Source organism: Microtus oregoni, unplaced genomic scaffold, assembly GCF_018167655.1.
Source record: "Microtus oregoni isolate MIOR12 unplaced genomic scaffold, Mior012 000010F_ref0000083, whole genome shotgun sequence".
Taxonomy (NCBI): Eukaryota; Metazoa; Chordata; class Mammalia; order Rodentia; family Cricetidae; genus Microtus; species Microtus oregoni.
In genome coordinates this window covers 7,809,779-7,835,183 of record NW_024543069.1, presented here as the reverse complement: position 1 = coordinate 7,835,183, position 25,405 = coordinate 7,809,779, and the positions used below count along the sequence as shown (strand labels likewise).

Genomic DNA, 25,405 nt, shown 5'->3' with positions numbered 1-25,405 from the left:
CATTAAGTTATACTGTGAAGTTTAAACAAATTCTAAGCCTGTATTTTAATTTCGCCATTATAGCAGTTAAAAATAGTTGTTCAATTCCAAAAAAAAAAAAATCTGTCGTTGATTTACTTTTTACTGTTCTTCAGCTTTAAAATAATCTATTTGGGGATTGTTACCTATAAATATATTACGTAGAAATATTGAGACAAATATAAAGTTTTGCTGTTTTGATTGCCAGGTGATTAAACAGGAGGAGCTGAACAAGGACCGTTCTGACTGTACTCTGTACGATCTGCTCCAGTTCGATGACTTCAGTGCTGACAAGCACCTGGCTCTTGAAGAGTTCTATAGAGCATTTCGTGAGTACAGCGTCAATCTCGATTTCATTTTGCTCTTTTTCTCATGTTGCTTTATGCAATATGGCCTGTAAGCTTGATCCCAAAGTACAAGCTGTTTCTTAGGAGAAGTGTTATTGCGAAGAGAATTTAAGGTTCTGGCTCCTCAAGAACATATGCAAAACTAGGGGATTTTACAGTTCTGAAACAGGTCTGTGGCCATGCTCTCTTCCCAGGCATCCTGTTCCACACTGACTTTGGTGTGAGAACCAGTTTCTAAAGCTCCCTTTGTGGTTGCTCTGGAGGAGGAGCAATACTGACCTGTAGTCACCATGCATCAAAACCAATTTAATTACCTATGCAGTGACATTTATAACTTCATTGCGAAAGCAAAATGAATTAGCAGACGAGGTTACTGTAAATTCCAGGAGCTATTGAACTTTAGAATGTTTCTTCCTTTCACTGGAATAAAAAACACTATTTTTGCTAAGTGACTCCAGGATAATTTATATTGGTTTGAGTTGCTTAAACGTACCTGAGAAAGATCAACTGCTCTTTATTAAGAAAAATTAAAGTGACTTAGTCAACATAAATTTCATATGAGACTATTCTTTAAAAGTAACGTAAAGTGAAGGAACTAGGAAGTCACAACAAAAATGATGAAAGAACGGTGCTCAAGAGAAAAATCAAACGATCAGGTGCTTGTAAAGTCCTAAAGAAGCACACTCCATTGAACTGAACAAGTGAAAACAAAACATGACATAGAGAGAGGGACAGCAGACAGAAAGATTTGCTCTGCTAAAAAAAGAGAAAAATAATAGCCATTTAATGTAAAAATATTTGGCTTGAACTAAACGCCTTCCATCTAATAAGTGACTGCTTTGGGAGAGGCTACTTAAAAATATTATTTCTTTTGGCTAGAGAGAGGATGCAGAGGTTAAAACCACCTGATGCTTTTACAAAACACCTGGGTTCAACTGCCCCCATCTCTGTGAGATGGCTCCATGGAATCCACTGGTTTCTTCTGGCCTTTGCAGCGGCATTCACATACATGGAATACTCACAAAGACCCTAGCCATACTTGTATGCTAAAAAAAATAGCTGGAGGTTATATATTTGAAGATAAGGTATATTATGTTCTTAAGATTTAATCAAATTGCATATTTTTTATATGGGAAAGGGGGATTTACCAAACAACTCAGTAGCTCAGTTGGTCCTTTAAGAGGGTTTTAAAAAGCTAATGTACCTTGCAAAATAAGGAAATGGCAGAAATGAATCATTGTAAGTTTAGGTAAAGAAGGTGAAACACACAGTGGTTAAGGAAAATTTCTGAGTATACTCTCAAGATGAGGCCAACGTGGTTGTAGAACTGTACATTTTACACCTACATTCACACTATATTAGGCATTCTTTTGGACCTTAAGGAGGCAGAAGGACAGATAAAAATGATCTTTCATTAGGTAGGTAGGCTGTTTTAGCTTTGTTTTGTTTTATTCACTAATTTCATTAATCGTCTGTTTAATGTCGCAACAGTTAACCATTTTTTCATTAGGAGAAAGCATGAACTAAATAAAATGGGTGAAGCAATGTTCCACACGAGCTGGAAATAACTGAGTGATCTTCAGTTGACAAAGCATTGAGAAGATTGTTAAAGGGAAATGTTTGTGTTTGCTGGTGGTGAAACAGTGAGCTAGGAAACAAAGAGAAGTGTGAGTAGTTTGCTATTTTAAGCCAGCTCATGAGGATTTTAGGCAATGATATCAGAATGTGTCAGCAAACAAGAATCTTGCCTACCTTATTGTTACTTGTTTTTCTTGGAAGGATCATCCTATGCTTTGGAATATAATTAGTTGTGGATGTGAAAGTATATTGTTCTGAGAAGTGACATTTTTTACAATCCAAACTCATTAGCCAATGAAACTCAAATGTAATAAAAAACCATTAAATGGATGTGTTCTCAGTTTTGTGGGCTCACATGTGTTTGCTTTCATATGGACACCTGATGTCTACATGGGCTCACGTAGCTTGCTTGGCAGAGCAGCTCTCTCTGCCTTCCATGTGCCAATTACTGTTGAGGCACCAGAGCCACCATCATTTATGTACATGCTGGAGATCTCAATAGTGCTCCCATCTTTCCAGATGAGTTCTTGGTCAAGCAGCCTCATTCACTGCATTTCACGAAACAATATCTAAAGACACGGAGTAGCAAATAAAATCAAAATATCTAGACCATCCTAAGGATGCAGTCTTTTTTTTTTATTGAGAAAAGGAGAAAAAAAAAACAAGTTTCCACCTCCTCCCAGCCTCCCATTTCCCTCCCCCTCCTCCCACTCTTCGCCCCCTCCTCCCACCCTTCTCCCCCTCCCCCCACTCCTTTCCCCCTCCCTCTCCAGTCCAAAGAGCAGTCAGGGTTTTCTGCCCTGTGGTAAGTCCTAGGACCTCCCCCCTCCGTCCGTCCATATCTAGGAAGGTGAACATCCAAACTGGCTAGGCTCCCACAAAGCCATCACATTACATAGGATCAAAATCTCGTGCCATTGTCCTTTGCGTCTCATCAGCCCTCATTGTTCGCCATGTTCAGAGAGTCCAGTTTTATCCCATGCTTTTTCAGTCACAGTCCAGCTGGCCTTGGTGAGCTCCCAGTAGATCAGCTCCACTGTCTCAGTGGGTGGGTGCACCCCTCGTGGTCCTGACTTCTTTGCTCATGTTCTCCCTCCTTCTGCTCCTCATTGGGACCTTGGGAGCTCAGTCCAGTGCTCCAGTGTGGATCTCTGTCTCTATCTCCATCCATCACCAGATGAAGGTTCTATAATGATATTCAAGATATTCGTCAGTATTGCTCTAGGATAGGGTCATTTCAGGTTCCCTATCCTCAACTGCCCAAGGAACTAACTGGGGACCTCGGTTTGGGCACCTGGGGGCCCCTCTAGGGTCAGGTCTCTTGCCAAACCTAAAGTGGCTCCCTTAACTAAGAATTGTAGTTCCGTGCTCCCCTGTCCAACCTTCCTTTATCCCAATCATCCTGTTTCCCCAAGTTCCCCCTATCCTCCCCTTCTAACTTTTCTCTCCCCATCTCCCCTTACCCCCATCCCACCCCACCCCCAAGATCTCAATTATCTCCCCGGCAATTTTGTCTACTTCCCATAGCCAAGAGGACAACTATATGTTTTTCCTTTGGTTCACCTTCTTACTTAGCTTCTTTGGGATCACCAATTGTAGCAGTCTTAAAGATTTTATGTTGCCCTTCGATGACTTATAGTACAGTTGTGAGTGAGTAACTGCTTCTTTTAGAGAAAGTCTATGTCAGACACTGCTGATTGCTTAGTTAAGCTCAGTAAGCTTTACTGTTAGTGGGAAATATATGAACTTGGCAAATACATTATCGATCATTCCAAACATTGGCTTAAATATTTTTACCTTCACAATTAGTTTAGTGGTAAGAGGAAGCATTTAATTAAATACGTATAAACAAACTGGAGTTTGGCTAAATAGCTTCATATAGAGACATTTTATTTATATGAAAATTTAACAAACAAAAATACATTTAAAATATGCACACTAGGTATGAATGTGCTGTCTGGCTTGGCATTTAGGTGATTATATATCACTTATTTCTGTACTTAAAATGTATATACTTTCTTTGAAGAAATTATGTTGGTTCTTGAAAATGTATGGACAACATTATAAAAAGCTCCAGGCATTTCTTACTATACTTAATAAAGATATATTTTACTGGTAAAGGTCCAGAAATGTTCATGGTTGAGTAGTTGCCCAGAAGGATTAACATATCCATGGTGTCTATCCAGTGACATTTAGCCTATCTGGTAATAATAGGTAATCAATCATGCCTTGTGAGATATGCCATTTAAAAAATAGTTTGGTTAAGAATGTAATTCAATCTATTTAAGGGAATAAAAGCTATGAGAATGATTAAAATGGAAATTGTCTAGAACTCTAGATGGAGGAAATAGCTTTTTAAGTGCCACAGGGTTAGTTCTGCATATAGATGGATCTGTAGTGTCATTATAAGAATATATATCATTGCAATTTACATACATCAGAATATTAGGTGTTAGAGAGATACAGTCAGGGAACATCACCTAAAATAGAGAAGAGAAAGGAGATACAAGGAATGTGAGTTGAGCATCAAAGATTCATCTGTAGAGTAGGAGGTACTCAGATTTCTATAATTGAGACAGCTTTGAATCAGCAGTCTGAAAAGATTTAGATGGCCCAACTATTCACTTTGAATCAAATCCATGTTGTGAATTCATTAAAGTTAATGACAAATGTTAAATAGAAATCATCATTAAAACAAATAAATGCAAGAGGTTTTTGCTAAAGAAGAAAGAATTTTACTAAGAAAAATGTTTGCATTTGCATTTAATTTCCCAGCTGTGTTTTAGTAGCTTTGAGAAAATGAAAATAAAGTAATATTAACATTTCTGGGAACTAATCCCAGACATCAACATACTCCTTAAGGCAAGGAAATAGAAGCTAGTCATGTCATTAGAAAGAGAAGTGAAATGAAAAAGAAATACATTTTAAAAGTCTTTTCATTTATATTTGCATCTATATTATACATAAAAGGAAGATACTATCTCTGCATAATTATAATGTAATTTGCTTGATATCCTTTGTGTCTTTTAAAAACTAAATTACTTTGACCCCTGGTTCATCCTTCAAATGATACCTGGTTATGATCTTTCTTATAGAGCTTTGCAACTAATATAACCTTCACTATTTCTTCTAGAGTCTTTGTTAAAAGATAAACACACATATGAGAGAGAAAAAGAGAGAAAGAAAGAAATATTTTTATTAAATTTCATCATTACCATGAATAGCATGCCTAGATGTAAAGACTATTTTTCTCCCTCACTTCTTTTTTTTCCTGACATAATTGAACTACTTCAAACTTATGAGATCAAAGTTTGCAAAATATGAACCAACACTTCACTGGAGTAACTCAGAGAGAATTTGGGAAACTGGAAGAAACTGTTTGGGGAGTATGAAACCATCATTTCCTCTTGAAGTCTGAGCAGTTTAATATTTTGAAATTAATTTTTTGATTAACTATCTTTATAGACTGACATTCAAGATGCTGTAATGTTTAATATGTGCAAGTTTATGAGTTTGGAGATGAGTATGCACTCAGAATGAAGAACATGATGGATTTCATGAGTATCTCCAATATAACTGAATATTTTCCCAGATTCCTTCTCAGTAATTTCATTGGCTAATTAATGAAAATTCATCCAGAAAAGCGTGATAATTACCTAGTATCCCAGTAACTAAAGAGAATGAGATAGGGGAAACACAATCATACTATGAATTTAAGAGTAAACTAAAGGATCATAGGGGTACTTCACTCAGATACTGACTGACTCAAATATGATTTTAAAATTGCTGATAAAATAACTTGGTGGTAGAACTATTTCTGTGATGCAAAGGGCCATATGATGAACCCCAATATTTAAAAAAATATATCCCAAACAATTAAAAATGAGCTAAGAATCTATACTTTTGCATTTTTAAAACCCAGAATCTCAAAGTATTTTTTATATACATCCAATCTCCTCAGAATGGAGAAGGCTGATTTATTCTATACAAATGAATAAGGAGTGCATTTTTTTTTTCTTTTAAACACTGCCTGGCCCATTAGTTTCAACCTCTTAACCCATTTCTAAAAATCAATGTAGCACCACTAGGTCGCTTACCGGGAAAGATTCAGCATGTCTGACATGGCAGCTTGCTTCATCGTGTCTGTCCCAGAGAGGGGAAGCATAGCGTCTGTCTGAGGTGTCTTACCTCACTTCCTCTTCCTCCCAGCATTCTGTTCTGTTTACTCCACCCACCTATGTTCTAACCTATGAGGGCCAAGCAGTTTCTTTATTATAATTAACCAATGACCTTCCTCCATCATTTCCCCTTTTTCTGTTTAAACAAGCAAAAAAAAAAAATGGAAGGCTTTAACTTAACATAGCAAAATTACATATAACAAAACCGGTATCAAGTAAAAATTACAATAATCTTTATCATAACTAAGGAAAACTATAACTATAACTAACTATTCCTCAACTCCATCAAAGACTCCAGAAAGATACAATATTACCTAAGCAAACAAGAAATAAGCAACTTCCAAACTCTAGAAATGACAGAGACATCTTGCTACCCAGACATTCACCCAAAGTTTCTCTGTACCGTTGGGGCATCCATCTTCAGCCTACAGGCCCATAGTTTCCAGCAGACATTTCCATAAAGCAGGAAAATTCAAAGGCAGTTCAGTCACTATCTGTTGTGTCCTGAAGAATGTCTCACAGACTATTTCATGAATCAGGAACCCTGAAAGATTATCTCACCTTTAGGCAAGTTCAGCAGTCCTCTCTCTGTGGGTTCTCTGTGTCCAGTTTATGCAATATTCAAGGCAAGAGCAGTTTCTTGTGTATAAAAGAAAAAAAAATGAGTAAGGAGGTGACTTTAGCTAATCTTGGGAGGAGCTCTCTACAGCATAGTAGTGTCAGGCTGCAGTCATCCCAAGGGAGGAAGCTGTGGCTGGTAGTTTCTAAATACACAATCAATGCACTCACTCAGACCAGAAGAAGGCCTTGCCATCACTCTGTGCATCAAGTGGGGAAGGCTTTGCAATTAACCATGGATCCAAGACTTTGGTATGATTGAGAGGACTGCATGTACCAGTGCCAAGAGAACATATTCACCCAGCATATTATCTGCCTTTACTCATTCACTCAGGATTTCTTCCATTTCCCACATCCTGTCTTCTCCCACTTTCCAGATGTTTTGTACTTTGCTTTAAAAAAAAACTAATATAATTATATGTTGCAAAGTCTTTCATATCACTTGTTGACTCTTCATGGGAGGCCTCACCCTCTCTGAGGAGTGGATGGGGAGAGAAGATGTGGGGAGCGGGAGGATGGGAGGAAGAGGGAATGGAATTGGTATGTAGAGTATGTAGAATAACATTGTTTTGAACATAAAGAAAAGAGTACATGTTGCAAGGTTGAAGGCCCAGTCGCACTGTGTTGTGAGTTCTTCCCTACATCTCTTCCATCAAAATTCACTTTCTTTATGCCTCTTATTAGAAAACAGGCTTGCAAAGAATAATAATAAAATTAAAATAGAATATACTTAAGATAAAACAAAAACCAACACGTTGGAATTGAACACAACACACAGAAGGAAAAGAGCCATTTGTAATATGGCTAAGTGCACGCTGGGTACTTTATAGGGAGTATCAGGCAGGGATTGATTTGTCTCGCATGACTCAAACATCCACCTAAGTTCTTTCTTCTGTTTTTGTGCAGCCCTGTACCCCAGGAAATCAAAATTATTTTTGCTGCTTCTGTAATTTTGGCTATTTTATATTCTTTTCCTAAGTGGGATCATGTTATACTTACCCTTCTGTGTCTCTTTATCTCGTTTAGCATAAAGCTCTTCAATGCCATCCATGTTGTTGGAAATGACAGGATTCTCTTGTTATGAGAGAGAGACGTATAACTCTCAGTGGAAAGAAAGTTGTTGACGGTCAATCTGTCCTGAAGATGTTTGACAGTGGAGCTTTTTATCCCTTTTAGTTCCCAAATAAAACGTAAAATTCTTTGAAATAATTTTTTTCATTGAAAGATTTCTTTTCCTTTTACAAACAATAGCAAACAGCACAATGCATCTAATTATGGATGGGTACACAATGCATACTCATTAAACATGCAGTGTCTTAGGTTAAAGGATTTTGTGAGTTCAAGCTTTCTAAACCTTACATTCTACAGTAAACAGATGAATAAAAGATTAATGCAATCTTATTTCAGAGATTAATATATATGCTTTCATTGGAATAATTAATAAGTTTTGAGATGCATTGTTATTTTGTGAAAGCTGTGAATTGGAAATTGAGAAAGCAATAAGAAATTGAGAATTATGCCCTTGTTAAGACATTTTGTAATTGCAAGATGTATTCAGTAAAATTATTTATGTCTTATTGATATTAAAATGTATAGAATGTTGCATACATTTAAAAATCCATGCATATATGTAGAAAAAGCAACATAAATTAGAGTGTACTTCACAGAATTTCAAAATGATTTTAAATATCCTTTCCCTATTTTCAGTAGAATTTTTTACTCCTTTACACATATAAATGTCTACCTAGTAAATCACACCTAAGAATAACTGGTAGTTAAAAATAAAAGTTTTTTGCTTACATATATAATCTGTCACTATTTTGAAGAGCAAGTGTGAATACTTACCTTTTCTTTAATCAATTTCTCGGATTTGAAACTGCATATTGAACCATTTGTCCCCTTCTTTTGGTTCACTTTGTTTCACTTTCGACTTAACTCTAGATTTTCATTTCTCTTTATCAATTTCCAGACTTTCTCATTGATTTGCTTCTATTTTTCTTTATTGCTCTCAATATGACAAGATAGAATTTTACAGACGTGCTGGAGTAAGCATCTCCTCTGGAAGTCTGCTTTCACAGAACATCTACTGAGCTGACATGTGTTTTCAGAAACATCTATTTCATTTAATACAATTTGGTGGTGGGGGTTCTATGACAAATGAAGGTTAGTACATTTTGAGAAATTTACCATTTCAGATAGTTCCCATGTTTCTCCTCACTCCATTTGTTGTCCACACTGCTGCCATGACTTGGTGATGCAGGTTAAAGAGGAAGACAAATCAGATGGACTGGAATTGTGTTGATGCATCTGCTGGGTTTTATAAAGAGTCTGACTCATAATTTTTCAAGTATCACTATATCACATTCCTTTGGAAAACAATTACTGTTTTACAAAAGTCAAATGTGCACTGAAACAGGGAGAGCCATCAATTAATATTTGTCATGAAAATTCACATGAAGCATTTTTGTGAAATATGAAAAAGCAAGTCCAGCAGATGTTAAAATGATTATTATGCACAGCCCCCTATAGTTCATACAATAAATTTATAGTCATGTTAGTATACATAAGTTGTCTGAAGAAAATGTCACATGGTTATTGAGTTATCGAAAGATGATGACTGCCTTTTGGAGACTTGATGTCAGGGATTGATAATGATCAGGGTTGCTCCTCAGAAGCCCTTCTTAATCACTTGCACAGGGCTGTGCAGTTGCAGACTTAGGGATCTTTCACATGCTCGTCCCTCTGTGATTATCCACCTTGTCTTTTTTATCTTGGCCCCAGGTATCTAGTCCCTCACCACCATCTAAATTAGATTGGAGCCCACTCTAATGGTGTCCTTGAACTTTTCAGATTCTCTAATATTTTAAACCATCTCTTTGAAGACCCTGTTTCTTACCGTAGTCATTGTCTATTGTACTGAAGGACTGAGATTTTAACAAATGGATTTTGAGAACATCTAGTTTTATCAATAACAAGTAACATGTAAAAAAAAAATAAAGGAATATACCATTACAATAGGCTTAAGTGAAATGACTACACACATCATTATAACACTTCAATCAATATTAAGAAAGTATTTGACAAAAGCTAACCAGTTTTTTATTTTAAAATATTTATTAAACTACAGATAGATGTCATTTCCTCAGTATACCAACAGTATTCATTGAAATAATATAGTTCACATCAAAACATGTTCACATCTTAGTCCCACTGCAAGGAAGGTACACATGAAGGCAAAGAAGAACTAAACAGCTGGTTGCCTGTATATGATATTTGAGTAATGCACAGAAAGTTAAGCAGCTAATTAACAAATTAAGTATAGTTACAGAAGAAAAACTATGTCACATAACGCGAAGTTTTGTACTGTATAGTGGGCAATCTATTGTAACCCACCTAACATGAAAACTGAGGGCAATCCCCATCGAGCTTTTAATTCTTTATGCTTACATTAATTATCAACATGTTACTAACAACAAGAACAAAATTAAAAATAGAAATGAATTTGAAAACCTATATATTCTATTTTCAATTTGAAAACCTATACATTTTATTTTCAAAACTACAAAATTATAACAGTCAAAAAGTGTGGCATTGTCCCAAGACCAACTTCTAGACAAATACATTCATTATACAGTAGGAATATTATTTGGTTTAATTGTAAATAAAGAATTAAGAATTTTTGATAGTGTTTAAAATTGATCTCTGACTCTCATCCATGATATATAACACACATGTCTCTGCCCTGAGCATATATATATATATATATATATATATATATATATATATATGCTTAAGTATGTGTTGTGGAATTAACAAAAGGCCATACAGCCTAAAGAAAAATGGCCAATGATTTGAATAGACATCCAAAAGAAATGCAAGTGTAACAAGCACCTGAAAACTAGTTAAGTATCATTCATTTTGTAAAGAGGTTCAATTCAAATTCCAAATTCTATAGCACTGTGCACCTGCCGTGATTGCTGCAGTCAAAAATAGAAAATAATTTGGCAAGTCTGCACCGACACAGCAGCTCCAGTATTTCGCAAGTGGCAAAGTATACTAGATCATACGGTGAAGAAACGTTGGGGGCTCCTCGAAACCTTAGCCACTACCATATGGCCAGCAATTCCATGCTTTATATATTCCTTAGGAATTATGAAAATACCCAAAAGTACTTGTTCTTTAAAGTTTATAACAGTCCTGTCAAAAGTGGTAAGAATGTAAAAATGCTCAAAATTTTCACCTAAAATTGAGTACACAATGCATCTCCAGCATATAGATGCAATATGAACGCTATCCAACTATCTCTGTATGAACTGAAAATTTAAGCTATAATTTAGGTAAATTTTATAAAAATTGTGATCAGAAAAACAATGACAAAGAGATGATTTACTGAATGTACACGATTTTGAACAGGTTTTGGAACAGATTGAGAAAGTCGATGAGTGTCCCCTGGGTGCATGGGCGGTAGGATTAGGGTTGAATCCTTCGTAGACACGCCCTATTAAGTCATCACAAGGTTGGAAACTATAGACAGGTTGGTTTGTACAATATGTGAATGCATGAAATGCAATGAATTGAACACTTTAAAATAACAAACTTTATCAGAGGTGAAATTTTATTTTTTCTGGTTTGATTGAATTTATTTATTTTTTAATTTATTTTATTTTGCGTGCCAACCACAGTTTCCTCTGCCTTTTCTCCTCCTGTTCCCTACCCCTATCTCCTCCTCCACATCCATTCTTCCTTCATCTCCATTCAGAAGGGGTAAGACATCCCTTGGAAAACCAACAAGGCGTGGCAGCATCAAGCTTGTTCCCCTGCATCAAGGTTGAACCAGGCATTTGGAACCATAGGGAATTGGTTCCAAAGAGCTAGGTCATGCATCTGTGCCAGGTCCTGGTCCCACTGATAGGGACCCCACAAAAGACCAAGATACACAACTGTCACCCAGATGCAGAGGACGTAAGTTGCTCCCATGCCAGCTCCCTAGCTGTCTGTCCAGAGTCCGTGAGCTCCCACTACCAAGGTCAGCTGTGTTTGTGGGTTTCCAGAGGGTATGGATGAATGGGAACATGAGAAATCAGCATGGTTGAGTTGGGGGCATTATGAAGGGGGAGAGTAACAAGAGAGATATCTTGATAGAGTGGGCCATTACAGGGTTAGGAAGAAACCTGGTCCTAGGAAAATTCATAGGAATCCACAAGGTTAACACCAGCTAAGGCTGCTAGCATAGTGGAGCGGTGCCTGAACTGGCCTTTTCCTGTAATCGGATTGATGACTGCCCTAATTGTCATCATAGAGCCTTCATCCAGTGCCTGTTGGAAGCAGATGCAGAGATCCACAGCCAAACATTGATCCGAGCTCGAGGAGTTCACTTGAAGAGAGGGAGGAGGGATTACATGATTTTTTTATTTACAAATTTTTTGTAAAATAATGCTTTTGTATAAAACTTGCAGGATGTCTATTCTAGCTTTGTTTACTATATAAAACTGAAAAAGAGAGAGTATGAAATTCAATTTAAATACAAATTCATGTAAATAAACACAAAACATTATTTTAGTATATGATTGATGTGATAATGACCCATTCATATAGTTTTGGTAATGCTGATTGACTCCGATGCATTTTAAATCACAGGATAACACAAGTCAAACTAGGCCCACTTCAAATTGTTTTTGCCTGTTCAGAAATGAATTTAGGCACTGAGAGCAGAGTATATGGAACTTTGCAAAGTCACTGTATTATAAACAACAGTTTTCCCTACAGACTTTATTGTGTGAGGAAACTTTTACACGTGGAATGGGGAATTCAGTATTTTTATTGTGGAAAAATAACAAGAATTTTCTCAGGCAAACAATTTTATTTCTGCTAAAAGTAATTCCACTTTTTGCCCACTATATTGATATATAAAACAGTAATATACCCTATGGTGTGAACAGAGTGTCCATAGATATGTGTAGTGATAAAAGCTCCCCCCATAAAAAAAAATAGCCAAGTACTTCTTGTGGCTCTTTGGGATCCTATTCTCTTTGTATGTATACCTTGCTCAGCCTAGATATAGTAGGGAGGGTCTTGGACCTTCCACAGAGCAAAGTGCCCCACCCACTGTTAGGATTAGAGGGTGATGGGGTAGGAGGGTCTGTGGAATGAATGGGAAGAGAGGAGGGAGTGGGAATTTGGATTGGTATTTTTTTAAAAATTAATTAAAAAATCAAAAGAAATGAATACTTCATGGCTTTATTTGTATATTTTTAAATGAATTGGACACATTAGGACTAAAGATATAGGGCTTAATTAGTCAATTGTTATTTGATAATGATGTAACTGCTAATCTACACAAGGGCCACCTACTGAAGAATGGCTAGTCTCTCAAGGGTCTTTGGATCCCTGCAGGATACTGACTCTCCATAGAAGTCAACAATTGCTAACTTTCTCAGAAAGGAGTGACCTTTCCTATCTAAACCAAGTTTTTGTCCGTCTTAGTCTTTTTCGGTTCTTGCTCACTCAGTCATAGTACTGTGAGTTCATGTGTAAACTTCTGAACATTCTCCTAAGTTTTCGAATTTATCTGAGACATTCTAATAACTTATCCAGAGTATGCCAGCTCATCAGAAAGCAAATACGTGCAAGAGAAAACATTTTATGTTACTGTTTCTCATTCTGGAGAAAATCAAGTAATCCCATCTCCAAAATTAATGTAGATGCAATCATACTAGAATGTTTAAAATAAGATTACTGTTACTTAGTGAACCAATTTTGCAACACATTCATGCATCTTAAAATATTAACTTTGACCTTTAAGTTAAGATGAAATGAGGCAAACTTAAGATCACAGGAATGCACTTTATTGTGTTATGTTTATTATCCTTAGAAAATATTTAATAATAGATGTGTAGTTCAAACAACACAGTAGTTGAAATCATAAAAAATAATTTAGCTTTTTTTTTTTTTTGAGAAAATTTTAGCTTTTTCCAGGATCTGGCCTGAGCAGATCTGTTGAGGCCGTATTCTAATCACCACCTGTACTCACTCATCAGTACCAATGACACACTGCTTGGGAAATAAAACATAACTTTGCACCTAGTATCATAACTGAGGACTAGTATAAAGTTGGAATTCCAAAGCACTAGGTAATTAGTCTGAAATCTAAATCGCATTATTAACATCATTTCCACAAATAAATACTTATGTGAAGACAGTTTTTAAAAGTTAAATGGAATTATATCTAAATATCTTTTGAATCATCATGAAGAAGTTATATCTAATGTCTTGAAATTAAATTTCATTCAAGGACAATAATAAAATGGGATTTGGAATAAAAGCATATTTTATTCCCAGTATAATGTCGTTTCTATTTTCTGGAATATAAACTCAGTGAGAGCAATGCCTTTTTAATTTTAAAAACAGTTCTTCATACCAGAAAAGAATATGTGTCATAGTTTATGCTCAGAAAATATTATGAAAATTTACAGGAAGGGTGGTTCATTCTTTTAATTCCGAAAGTCAGGAAATTTAATTTTGTAATTTCTGCTGTTTAGCACACTGCTTTTGTTGTGTCATTGGTTTTCGTTGTCTTTGTTTTCTTTTCTCTCATTCCTCATGCTGGAGGAATGGGGAAAAAGATCATTCACAGCATTGTTTGTTTTGTTTTTTGTTTTTGCTGAGGAAAAAGCAAGAGAGATGATTTATAATTATGTCTTCTTTCTTTGCACTAACAGTCATATTTAAGCGTTTAATTAAATAAATTCCTATTTAGGTGAGTTATGTAAGTTTTGTCTCTGGTACTTTAAAATGAATATAGTATAACCCTACCATTTATTTGATTAATATAATGTATAAATTAAATGATAACAAATATAAATTGTATTAAATATGTATAAACTCTGTCATCGGTCTATGTATTAAGTCAGTTTTGCCTTATGACCTTAGTTAATTTCTTATAGTTTTCTTTAATTTTAAAATTTGATGTTCATTGGTTTTTAAAATGACAAATATAAATTAATAGCATCCAACTGGATGTCCTGAAGTTTCAGAACATGGGAATGGCCAACTTTAAGAGTCCCACTTAGTTTTGGCTATTTACTTAGCACAACTTAGTGGCACCTGAGAATGAAGGTTCAATTGTGGGGTGCCCAGATCAGCCTGCACTGTGCACATGTATGTGGATGATCTTCATGATTGTTAATTGACACAGGGAGTCCAGCCCTCTGTGGGGTAATCATTCCCTGGTGCTAGGCTAGGAAAGAAAGCTTGCTAATCATGAGCCCTAGTCAACCAGCCAGCCATGTTCTAGGATTCCTGCTTCAACTTCCGGATTTGCTGCAGTGATGACTCTAACCTAGAGGTTATAATGATTTTTTTTTCATCCCTGAATTTTTTTGGTCAGCACTTTATCTCACCATAACAAAATAAAACTAGAAATACTAATTAACATATTTATCTTTGTGATCACATTGGAGAAAAATTATCAGAAAATACATTTCAGGCAAATAGGAAAAGTACAAAATTTCATTGAAAAAAAATCAGTAGACAGTTGAAAATCACATGAGAGAATATTGAATTAAAACCTGTTGATTCTTAGTAAATTTTAAGAAGCAGCTATCCCTGACCATTATCCATAAATCTCCCATGCTTCAACATGATCTAGTGTTCAGTATTTCTCTTCCTGACAGCTTTAAACCGAAATTCTACTCTATTGTGTTCCCATAGCACTGGTTGTTTCATCAATAGGACCAATGATAATTTTTAATTTATTGTATGACAGATAACAAGCACATAGCCAGTAGGACAATAAAAGACCGCTTTGAATAAAGCAGCATAGTCTCAATTGATAATTGATTCTATGTTCTACATTACTCTGCGATGCAATATTTTAGCAATTTAATTATATTTTTCTTTCTTTGGTTCTTCTCTATCTTTTTGTATCTCTTTCTTGTGCCTTTCTGTTTTTCTCTTTTTGTGAATCTTCAACCTCTTCTGAGCAATCCCGCAATATTTCATACTTTATTCACTTGATAATATATACTAAATAAAGTTTATATTAGTTTGCACATTTCTTAAAGGAATATCTTCAAGAGCTAGTTCCAAGACTGGCTCCAAAACCACAGAGAAACCCTGTCTCATAAAACAAACAAACAAACAAACACATATTTTCTGTAGTTCAAGGAGCATCTCTAATTTTATTATCAAACCGTATATGTTGGTTTTATACAAATCCTATGTGTTAAGGTAGATTTTCAGTTTTGAAGTAATTTTCAATATTTCAATAATCAAATAATTTGTGAAGAGAAGGGAGTTAGGCATTAAACTGATTTAGAGTGAAAATATTACTATTTTAATTAACCACCAAACCAATTACAATAATTCTATGATAGTTCTATCTTGATCCGTTTTGCTAAAAAGTATTTAATATTAAAAATAGTTAATATCTGTAACAAGAATGACACACCTATAAATACTTTATAACAACACTGATCTGTTCAAAGAAAAGCAAGTGTTGTCTCAAATTCTGTATGCTTTTAAATGTGACATATTTTTCGTACTTTCTGAAACAGAGAATTCTCTCTATTTTAAACAACATGCAATAATGTTGGGACTAGTTAGAATGATGGTGTTTGTTTGCTAATTGACCAAATTAAAACTTCCACCCATGTTTTGCTTTTGAGACTTCATTATTAACCTATTCCAACAAGATATCTTTAATACAGCTCCAAATTCTAGGCAAAGAAAGCAAGAACATATAATTAACCTCTCAGAATTAAAATTCAGAGTCATGCAAAAAGGCAGTTTTCGCTTGGTTAAAGTGGCTAGCTGGTTGCTATTATATCATTCCCCACTGCTGATACAGATAATGTGCCACACAGCAAGGGTGTACCTCATAAGCCATAATATAATCATGCAATGTAAACCAAGTGCATCAATTTAAACAGTAACTTTCACCAAGTCCATTCACATTTATCATTTATATACATATCGAGTAACAACTTTTAAAGGTTTTCTATAAGATGGCATCTCATTAGAATAACTTAGAGAAGGATTTTCAGTTTGCATTTTGAGATATGTTTCTTTAAAACTCATTTACATTTTTAAGCAACAAGCTATATCTGATTGTATAACAGAAAGTTACAACTTATTATAGAATTTGAATGCTAATAATTTTACTTCTCAGGAATTAATACATCCAATTTCATGCTTCAGTGGTAATACAGTTAATCCCTGTTTCTAAAAGTGAAAATTTTGATAAAAAAGAAAATGGGTAATATAAAATATTTCTATGCAGCTGTGTGACTCATAATGTTTCATGCTCATGAGGGCCACAAGGGTTTACTGATAGTTGTACCATGTTCCTGGTAACTACTTAACACAAATCAATGGCCAACATATAAGTTAGATTTTTATTAAATTGGTAATAATGGAACACTGAAGAAATGTTTTGCCCTCCATTTATTAGATTCTTATTTTCAGAATTAGTCAAATAATAATTACAGAAATTATTAGTTGATTTGTTTTTAGTGAACATGATGACATTTTCACAACAAATTCAAAGATAAAATATTTGTTTAGATTGATGAAATTTCTAAAGGGGAACTACTACGTCCTGAGATATAGTTCCATCTACATTACTGCTAAAAATATTTATGTTTAGTGTGCATGTACGTACATACGTGTACATGATGCATGAGCTCGAGTAACATATTTCATAGCATAGAGGCCAGATATCTAGTTTCTGGGACTGAACTCAGGTTGCTCTGCTTCAGTGGTGAAGAGTTTTACCCACTGAGCCATCTCTCTGTTTCCATATCTGAATTTTTTTACAGTATGTTTATATTTCAAAGATTAAATTAAGTATTCATTAGTTATTTATTCTAGACATTACTAAGGTATTGTGAGACATCTATATAGATATATTTAAAGTCATGTGTACTTCTGAAATGAGTGTCTATAAATACTAATGGCCTCTACCCCTGTGTGTATATAGACAAAAATGTACATAAACCCCTGACATAAAAACTGTCCTTATTTTGTGGAAATTATTGCCAGCCTATAAAGGTAAAAATAACTGTGGACATATGTATTTCTCTGTGTCCTGGGCCTTTCTAGAGTTATGGGACATAGATGAATGTTCCTGGTTTCTCTTGGGTTCCTTGTAAACTTCCTCTGAAGCACAAGTAGCATGAGTGAAGAAACTGAGAAAAAAAATGGTAAGTTTTGAGAAACAGAACATATTTACTTACTGCCGATAGAAGAGGCCCAGCAGATGAAATAAACCATAGGACGCTGTGGTGAGATGACCACGAACCATGGTCATCAGGACAGCAGACTGTGCTACTCTAAAAGGCTTCCAGGGTACTTCCTGCTGTGGTTGGCGAGTGTGCAAGTGCTGCTGGGGAACTGTACATGAGGGGAGACCAATGAGCTTATCGAGTCACTTTTGTTTGCCATTCATTGCTGTTGGATGATCACTGGGGATGGACTGCTGCCATCCAATGTAGAAAATGCAGGCACCATTGCCCTCTGTGATTGAATTTCACAGAATGCCACGGGATCACCTGAGAAAAATATCCCAGGATGACAAAACTATCCAGAGCCAGTGATGTTGCTCTGTTGTACAGTACTTGTTTGGTGTACGTGAAACCCTGGAATGGATTGAAACAGCTTCAAATAATTTAGTTAATTAATACCAAATAACAATAATAAAAGTGTCAAAAGATAAGATCCTTCGATCTCAAAGTTGTCTCAAAGGTTGACAGTGGCATGTTTTCTAAAGTAAAAATGTCCTAGGTGTTAGCTGAGGCCTAGAATTAGGAATGAAACTGTCTGCAGGCCTGAGGACATCTTATTCAGATCGTGATCCGTCTGAGTTCTAGCAAGTGGCCACAGAAAGTGAGGAGGTTTTTCCTTTAGAAGTACTGTTGAAACTTTGGTGGGTAAGTGTATATTTAAATTAAAATGAGCCCTATTAACATGTGAATACTATTTAGCAGACCCATCCATGTTCCCAGTCTCAGATTAGTAGTATGAATGATCTGCATGGAATAATTAACATTTCTTTTTCTGTTGGGTTGAGAATGTTGACTGAAAAATAGTATTGTGACAGGGTATCAAGAAGAGAAAAGAAAGGATCATTGTCCCGTACATCAGACATAGAAAAGATGTGAATGCTGGGCAAGCTTTGCCAAGTGGCAAACTCTCCCTTCTTGTGCGCTGAGTGGTGAGAGGTGCAGCAGCTGTCCATGCTGTGTAGTGGCTGCTGCCTGGTGGCTGGGAAGTGTGGTTTGTGAATTCACCCACACATGCATATGCATAATCTTCTTGTACTCTCTAGGTAGCTCGGTGTAGTGTTTCAGTCATAAAGAATGGTCAGAATCGAATGGATCCTATTTAAATAAACACAGATGAATAGGAACTGTTCACTAAATGGGCTGCATCTGCTCCAGGGAGTACTTACTCTTGGCTTTGCATATGTTTATCTGTTGCTCCTTTAGCTCAAAGCAGTCACAGAAGAGAAAGAAGTCCTGAGTGGATTGTAGGGCAGGAAAACAGCTTCCTAGGCCAGAATTGGTCTTTAGGCCTGGTTTACCAACCATAGTTGGAATATTTGCTGAAATGAAAAAGCCACTAAAAAACAAAAAAAAAAAAAAAAGAATTTTTAATAATTTTAAAAAACCCTCAATTCTTCTGCAGTGTGCCTAAATAAATGTTATGGCTGCAAACATGCAGTCATGTACATAGAATAAGAGTTTGCAGAGAGCCTAGAATTTGTCACATGTACCCTGTCATAAGACCCTTGAAAGTGAAAAAGAAAGATCTCAGATCCTAGTGTTGAAAGATCAGGTCACCAGTAGATCGATTTTACCACCTGGGAATCATCCAGTCCCTTTACTGTGTTTCTGTTCACCAACCCTTTGAAGCCTTGTGTCTGTGTACCCCAAGGAGATTCCCAGACTCACTGCCAATGCTTGTGACTAATCACGATGCTTTCCCACTGTCAGTAAAGGATGTGATGCTCCAGTATAAACTTGGCACTTTGATTAGCTCAGTCAACCCTCAATAGCCTAATTTATTCTGGTTGAAGTGTTAAATTTATTTCATCATTTGCATCACTGAGGCCCATCTTTGGATACAGGGAGGAAGGGTCAGAAATGAATAGGCTGCTCTTGGTTTCCAGGGCCTTCACATCAATTTTTTATAAACTCTTAAATAGCTACACTCTGGCTGCCTATGAAAGCCAATGCTCTGATCTCATGTCTAGTTTCTCAGTATTGAAGTGAGCCATTAGGCAGATAGCAATCTCGTACAGAAGTCTTTTAATTACACAACAATATAAAAGGTATTGCATAACTTGATATAAGAAAATGTTGTCTCACCACATGAAAGAAACAGAGTAGAAATTACGTCTCTGCTTGCCTGTAATTAAAAACAAAGAGAGAGTAAAGGGGAGAAAGGGAGGGAGGGAGAGAAAGAGAGAGAGAGAAACATAAAGAAAGCAAAGAAAGAAGGAAAGTGAATTTCAGGAATGAACACACACAGAATCAAATTCTTTCCTTGTGCCTGCAACAATTCCTAACACAGCACAGGGGCACTAAGCAGTTTTGAAGTGGGTGTGAATGAACTGCTTACACTCCCTTTACAGAAATGGTTTCCCAAATGGATGCTAGATTTTTCTCATTGTGAATCAGTGCAGCTTCTAGTTACAATCTGCTAAAGTAGATTCCACTATATTACTGGGTTCACAGAACTCCGGGATGCATATGAATTCCATTTGAATGAGAGTAAAAATTGTAAAACATACTGTGTCACAACTCTCATTGTCCTGACCAAATACCTGACAGAAGCAAAAGAAAAGAAGCTGTCGGACAATGATCTTGTATCCTGTCACTTGTGTTATTATAATAAAATGCTGATTAGCCAGTAGCCAGGCAGCAAGTATAGGTCAGGTGACAAGGTAGGAACTAGAGGCAGGGCAATGAGAACAGGAGAATTCAGGGAAGAGGAAAGCTCAGTTTGCAGTTGTCACCCAGTTGCAGAGGAAGCAAGATGAAAATGTCTTGCTGATAAAATGTACCAAGCCACGTGGCTAACACAGATGGGAATTATGGGCTGATGTAAGTAATAAGAGTTAATAAGAAGCCTGAGCTAATAAGCCAGCCAGTTTACAATTAATGTAGTAGACATCTGTGGATTTCTTTGGGACGAATGGTTACAGGACTGGGTGGGACAGAAACCTTGGTCAACAGAAGGAAGGGTCTGAGAGATTCTTCCATTGCTATTGTTTTCATTCCATTGTGTGGGAAAATACCAGTAGGAATGGCAGAGTCTGTATCTGTGTGTGGCAGGTGGATCATCACATCTTGTTGACTGACCAAGAGAAAGAGATGCTTGAGCAATACAGTTTTTGAAAAGCTTCCCCCAGTGATCTGCTCCAGTTAAGCACCATTCCGAAGACTCCCAAAGTTCTTCAAACAGTGCTAACAGCTCATGCTTACATGAGCCTACAGGTCCATGTCAGATTCAGACCACCTTACGTGTGAAACATTACAAGTTTAATATTCCACAAATTATTAGAATGTATTATCAAATTTCTTCAATATGTTGTTTTGAAATAAATCATATGGGGAAAAGATGGCTGGCTGTTTCAGTGTTCTGTTATTTTACAAGGCTCTTTTACTGTAGAATACAGATCATCATGATATTGAAAGTGTTTTCCAAAGGTATGTGCATTTTAGAATAATCCCTAGAGTACCTAGCTCTAAAAATGAGCATCAAAAAGAAGCTTCTGAAGCCTGTGGTCTGAGGCTGAGTGTTGTACTTGTGATTTATTAATTTATGTTAAATTATGTTACTTTTGAATGTCAAATAATATATTCATATACATGGTGAACTAGTGCCCATCTAAACCCATATATGTATCAACTGATTTTTATTAGTAATGACAGCTTCACTCTCTGTAATTCATTTGGATATCAGACCAAAAAATTACCTTGATAAGCATTTCACAATCATATTTAATTTTAACATGATCTTAAAAGTTTAGATACAGTGTCTATTTTTAAAATAGGGAACTTAGAGAAGCAGACAGCAACCTGCTGAACGCCCTTAAATTCATTAGAAATAAAATAGAGGTCACAACAATACCATGTTGCCCAGGTGATAATATTTTTCATGCTATTCTCCATCTTCCTTTTCAGTAGAATTTATACTTTTCAAAATGGTCTTTGTATATGTGGATATTTTAATATATAAGTGTGTATGCATTGCATTTATGCTAAGCCACCCTATGACCTGAAATTTCCTGTTCAGTTCCATAGCTCAAAGCATCTCTAAAACATGAGGTTGACTTGTTTGGGGAAGCATGTCTATACAGACATGTTTGCCTTGACTTCATCTCTGAGTGAGAAAGACAGTGTATAGATGAATTGCCCTCATGTTTAAGGTATTTAAAGTTGGCATATCTCCATATTCTTGTCAACCATTGTTATTGCTGATCTTAACTACAAGCCAGTCTGGTAGGCTCTGGGCTGAGCATTTCTTTCCCTGATTTCATGGACTGCTAAGCACCACCTTTATTCAGAGTATTGTGAGCATTGTATCTTAAAGTGATTCATGAACATTTGTTCAAATCTTTTGTCAGGCCTATTGAATAGTAACAGCTTGCAATCATCTGTAGGAGATCATTATTCAATTTGAAGTGAGATTTTGTTATATTTTTGAGCAGTACATCTGCTCAGTGACTTGTGGATTTGGTCTCTTAATAGTGTCTTTAAATGATTTAATAAACAGAATAAAATTTAGACTTCTGTGGTTGACTTAAGAAATCTCTTCCTTAGCCAAGATTATAAAAGTGCTCAGAAGCATGACATTTTAAGTATGAGAGTTTGGTTATAATTCTTCTCACAGTTTTTTATTAAAGTATTTTAATTATTAAAATTGATAAAAATAATAAAATTAATTTTATTTTATAGTTGTATAGTTTATTTCCAACATTTTCCCCTTCTTACTATCAGTCCACCACAATTCCAATCTCCCTCTTAAATTAATGACCTCTTGTTTTTTGCAAGTTTGAGCTTCCAAGCTATAATCATTTATAATCTGTAGGAGGAACAGCTTCAGGGTCCAATGGCAGACAGCTCTGCTGACTTTGGTCAAGACTCAGTTTCTCTGCAGGTCCCTCAGTCCTTCCTTCTCTTCTTCCATTACCCCTCTTTCCTTTATCCTACCTTCCTCCCTCCCTCTCTTCTTCACAAGATCTCTCAACTACTCCTACCTTCCATTACTTTCTCTCTTCTTTCTTTCCCATTCCTCCCTCCCTCCATCTCTCCTGCTTTTCCTCTCCCTTCTCTTTTTTTTTTCTTACCCCCTCCCTTAACACCTCTTTCCTCCCTTCATTTGCTTTTCATTTCTTCTTGTGGAAAAATGTATTTATTTTGTTCTCAATTTAGATGTGTATAAAAATGCTGAATTTAATCTGTATCATCACTGCAAAAGAATTATTCTCTTGTCATGTTTCTAATTTTGTTTCTAAGTTATCCTGTTCATCTTACTATTGAATAGGCAATTTATATATTAATAGAATTAATATATTAATAGAATTCTTGGTCTTATTTCTTTAATTTTACTGTTAACTTTATGGACGTGATTCCTTTAGTTTCTGTTATCATTGCCTGAGATCAAAGCAGCTTATTCAGTTCACTCATTGGCATTTTTTTTTACATTGACAGAAAACTCAATTTCAAATATTGTGCTTGCCTCATTTTCTCTACTATGTTGTCGGCTGTAGTTTCAGGATTTGACATGCACTCACTCTCTTTAGCCTCACCTTTTCTCCAATGTTTATCTTTATCCATTCTGTGCTGTAAATTTCTTTTTTATAACCTTTCCTCTTTACTAACTCCCTATTTTGCTATGTAAATATCAATTAAATAGAAATATGGCTCCAGATGCAATATTGCTGTGAGTGTCAGCACTCCCCTCCTGGGAAACAGGGTAGGCAGGTCTTTAAGACTAAATTTTTTCCGGGTGGGGCGGGGCAGGGAGTGGCAATGGCTGAGAGGTTAAGATCACTTTTTTGATCTTGCAGATGACTTGAAGTTTTGTTCTTAGCACAAGTGAATGGTACTGGCCTACAACTTCAGCCCCAGGAGATCACATACATTTTCCTAGCCTCTCTGTGTAAAAACTCATTCACATATACACTTTCTTTTTATCATAGTTTATTTGTTCCATTGATGTGAATGCATAAAGCTATGAGATATAGTCTGTCTTAGGCAAAATAATTAATTTTGACTTACTCTTTTGTTTCTTTTTTTTGATTTATAAAGCAACATATATATATAAACATTTTATATACATTTAGTCTACAATTTTATACACTTTACTATAATTAAGTAGTGCATACTGTGTCTATCTAAGCCAGCATAGTATTTACTTTGTTATTACTTTATTTCTTGATTTAAAAAAAATCATTTAAATTTCACAGTTATTTAGAATCAGGCTATTGAGTCATCATAGCACTCTCATTATGAGAATTATCAATTAATTCCATCTAGCACATTTAATTTCTTTTCTGATATGTTTCCTACTCACTATGTTATTAATATTTGTTTCAGGTGTCTTTTGCTAAAGTAAGGAGGGAGAAGGATATGTTATTATATATATCACTGGATTAACTAATTTACACTTCATTGTAATAAAAATTATATGTATATCCAGGATATTAATATTGTGAGACTACTGTACACTAAGTTATATATATACAGTAGAGTCTATATGTAGCTACTGTAAAATAGAAACATTTCTTTTTCTCTCTAATGAGAGATAGAAAGGGAGTGGATTCTGATGGGAGAGGAGGTAGAAAGAAACTGTGAGGAGTAGAGTGATGCGAATTTGTAATCATTATATGTTATATTTTGAATGAGAAAAGTACCCTTTAGTTAAATAGGAAAGATGAGAAAGTATTTGTGCGTGTGTGTGTGTGTGTGTGTGTGTGTGTGTGAGCATGTGCATGCATGTGTACCTAAATACATGTGTGCACATAATTTGCACAGAGGGCAAGATCTGTATTACCTCATAAGCCATTCATCTTATTCCTGTCTTACTGAAATATGGAGGACTAGCCAACAGCAAGAAGCCCTCCTGTCTCCATCTTCAGTTCTGGTATTACAAGCATAGGTCATCTTGTGTACCATTTCCTTTGGATGTTTTCTTGATTGAATGACAAGTATCTCCTCGGCCTGAAAATACATTTTTATAATTCTCATAATTCTAGTCATGAAGATAAGAAAAAGTACATAGTAACCCACAGTAAGCTACTAATTTACATGATTTTGTATTGCTAGATTATCAAACAAAAATAAAAAGATCTACAGTAGAAGTGGCATGTCTTCAAATCTTCAGAATATGAGGTTAGAACAGCATCATCAGAGCATTAAAATCTTTCCTTGCATACTAAAGAAACCTGTCAAAAAGTGAGACATTCATGAGTCAATAAAATACACAAATTTTTCAACACATTCTTAGGTGTATTCCACTTAGGTTTCCCTTTAACAAGAATATTTTTGTGGGTTTTTGTTTGTTTGTTTGTTTGTTTGCTGGGTTGTTTTTTTTGGGGTGGGGAAGGGTTGTTGTTGTTGTTTTAAGCAGGATCATGTGGAGCTCGAGAAGTAATTA

General features: G+C 35.7%; 1 protein-coding gene across 1 annotated transcript in view; it reads left to right on the top strand.

The window, feature by feature from the left end:
- Nucleotides 1–25,405, top strand: part of Fstl5 (follistatin like 5) — a 410,609-nt gene that overhangs the window by 228,252 nt on the left and 156,952 nt on the right. Inside the window, exon 6 of the mRNA XM_041659533.1 lies at nucleotides 227–347. Within this exon, the coding sequence (XP_041515467.1) occupies nucleotides 227–347 (121 nt within the window). The remainder of the gene's footprint in view (nucleotides 1–226; nucleotides 348–25,405) is intronic.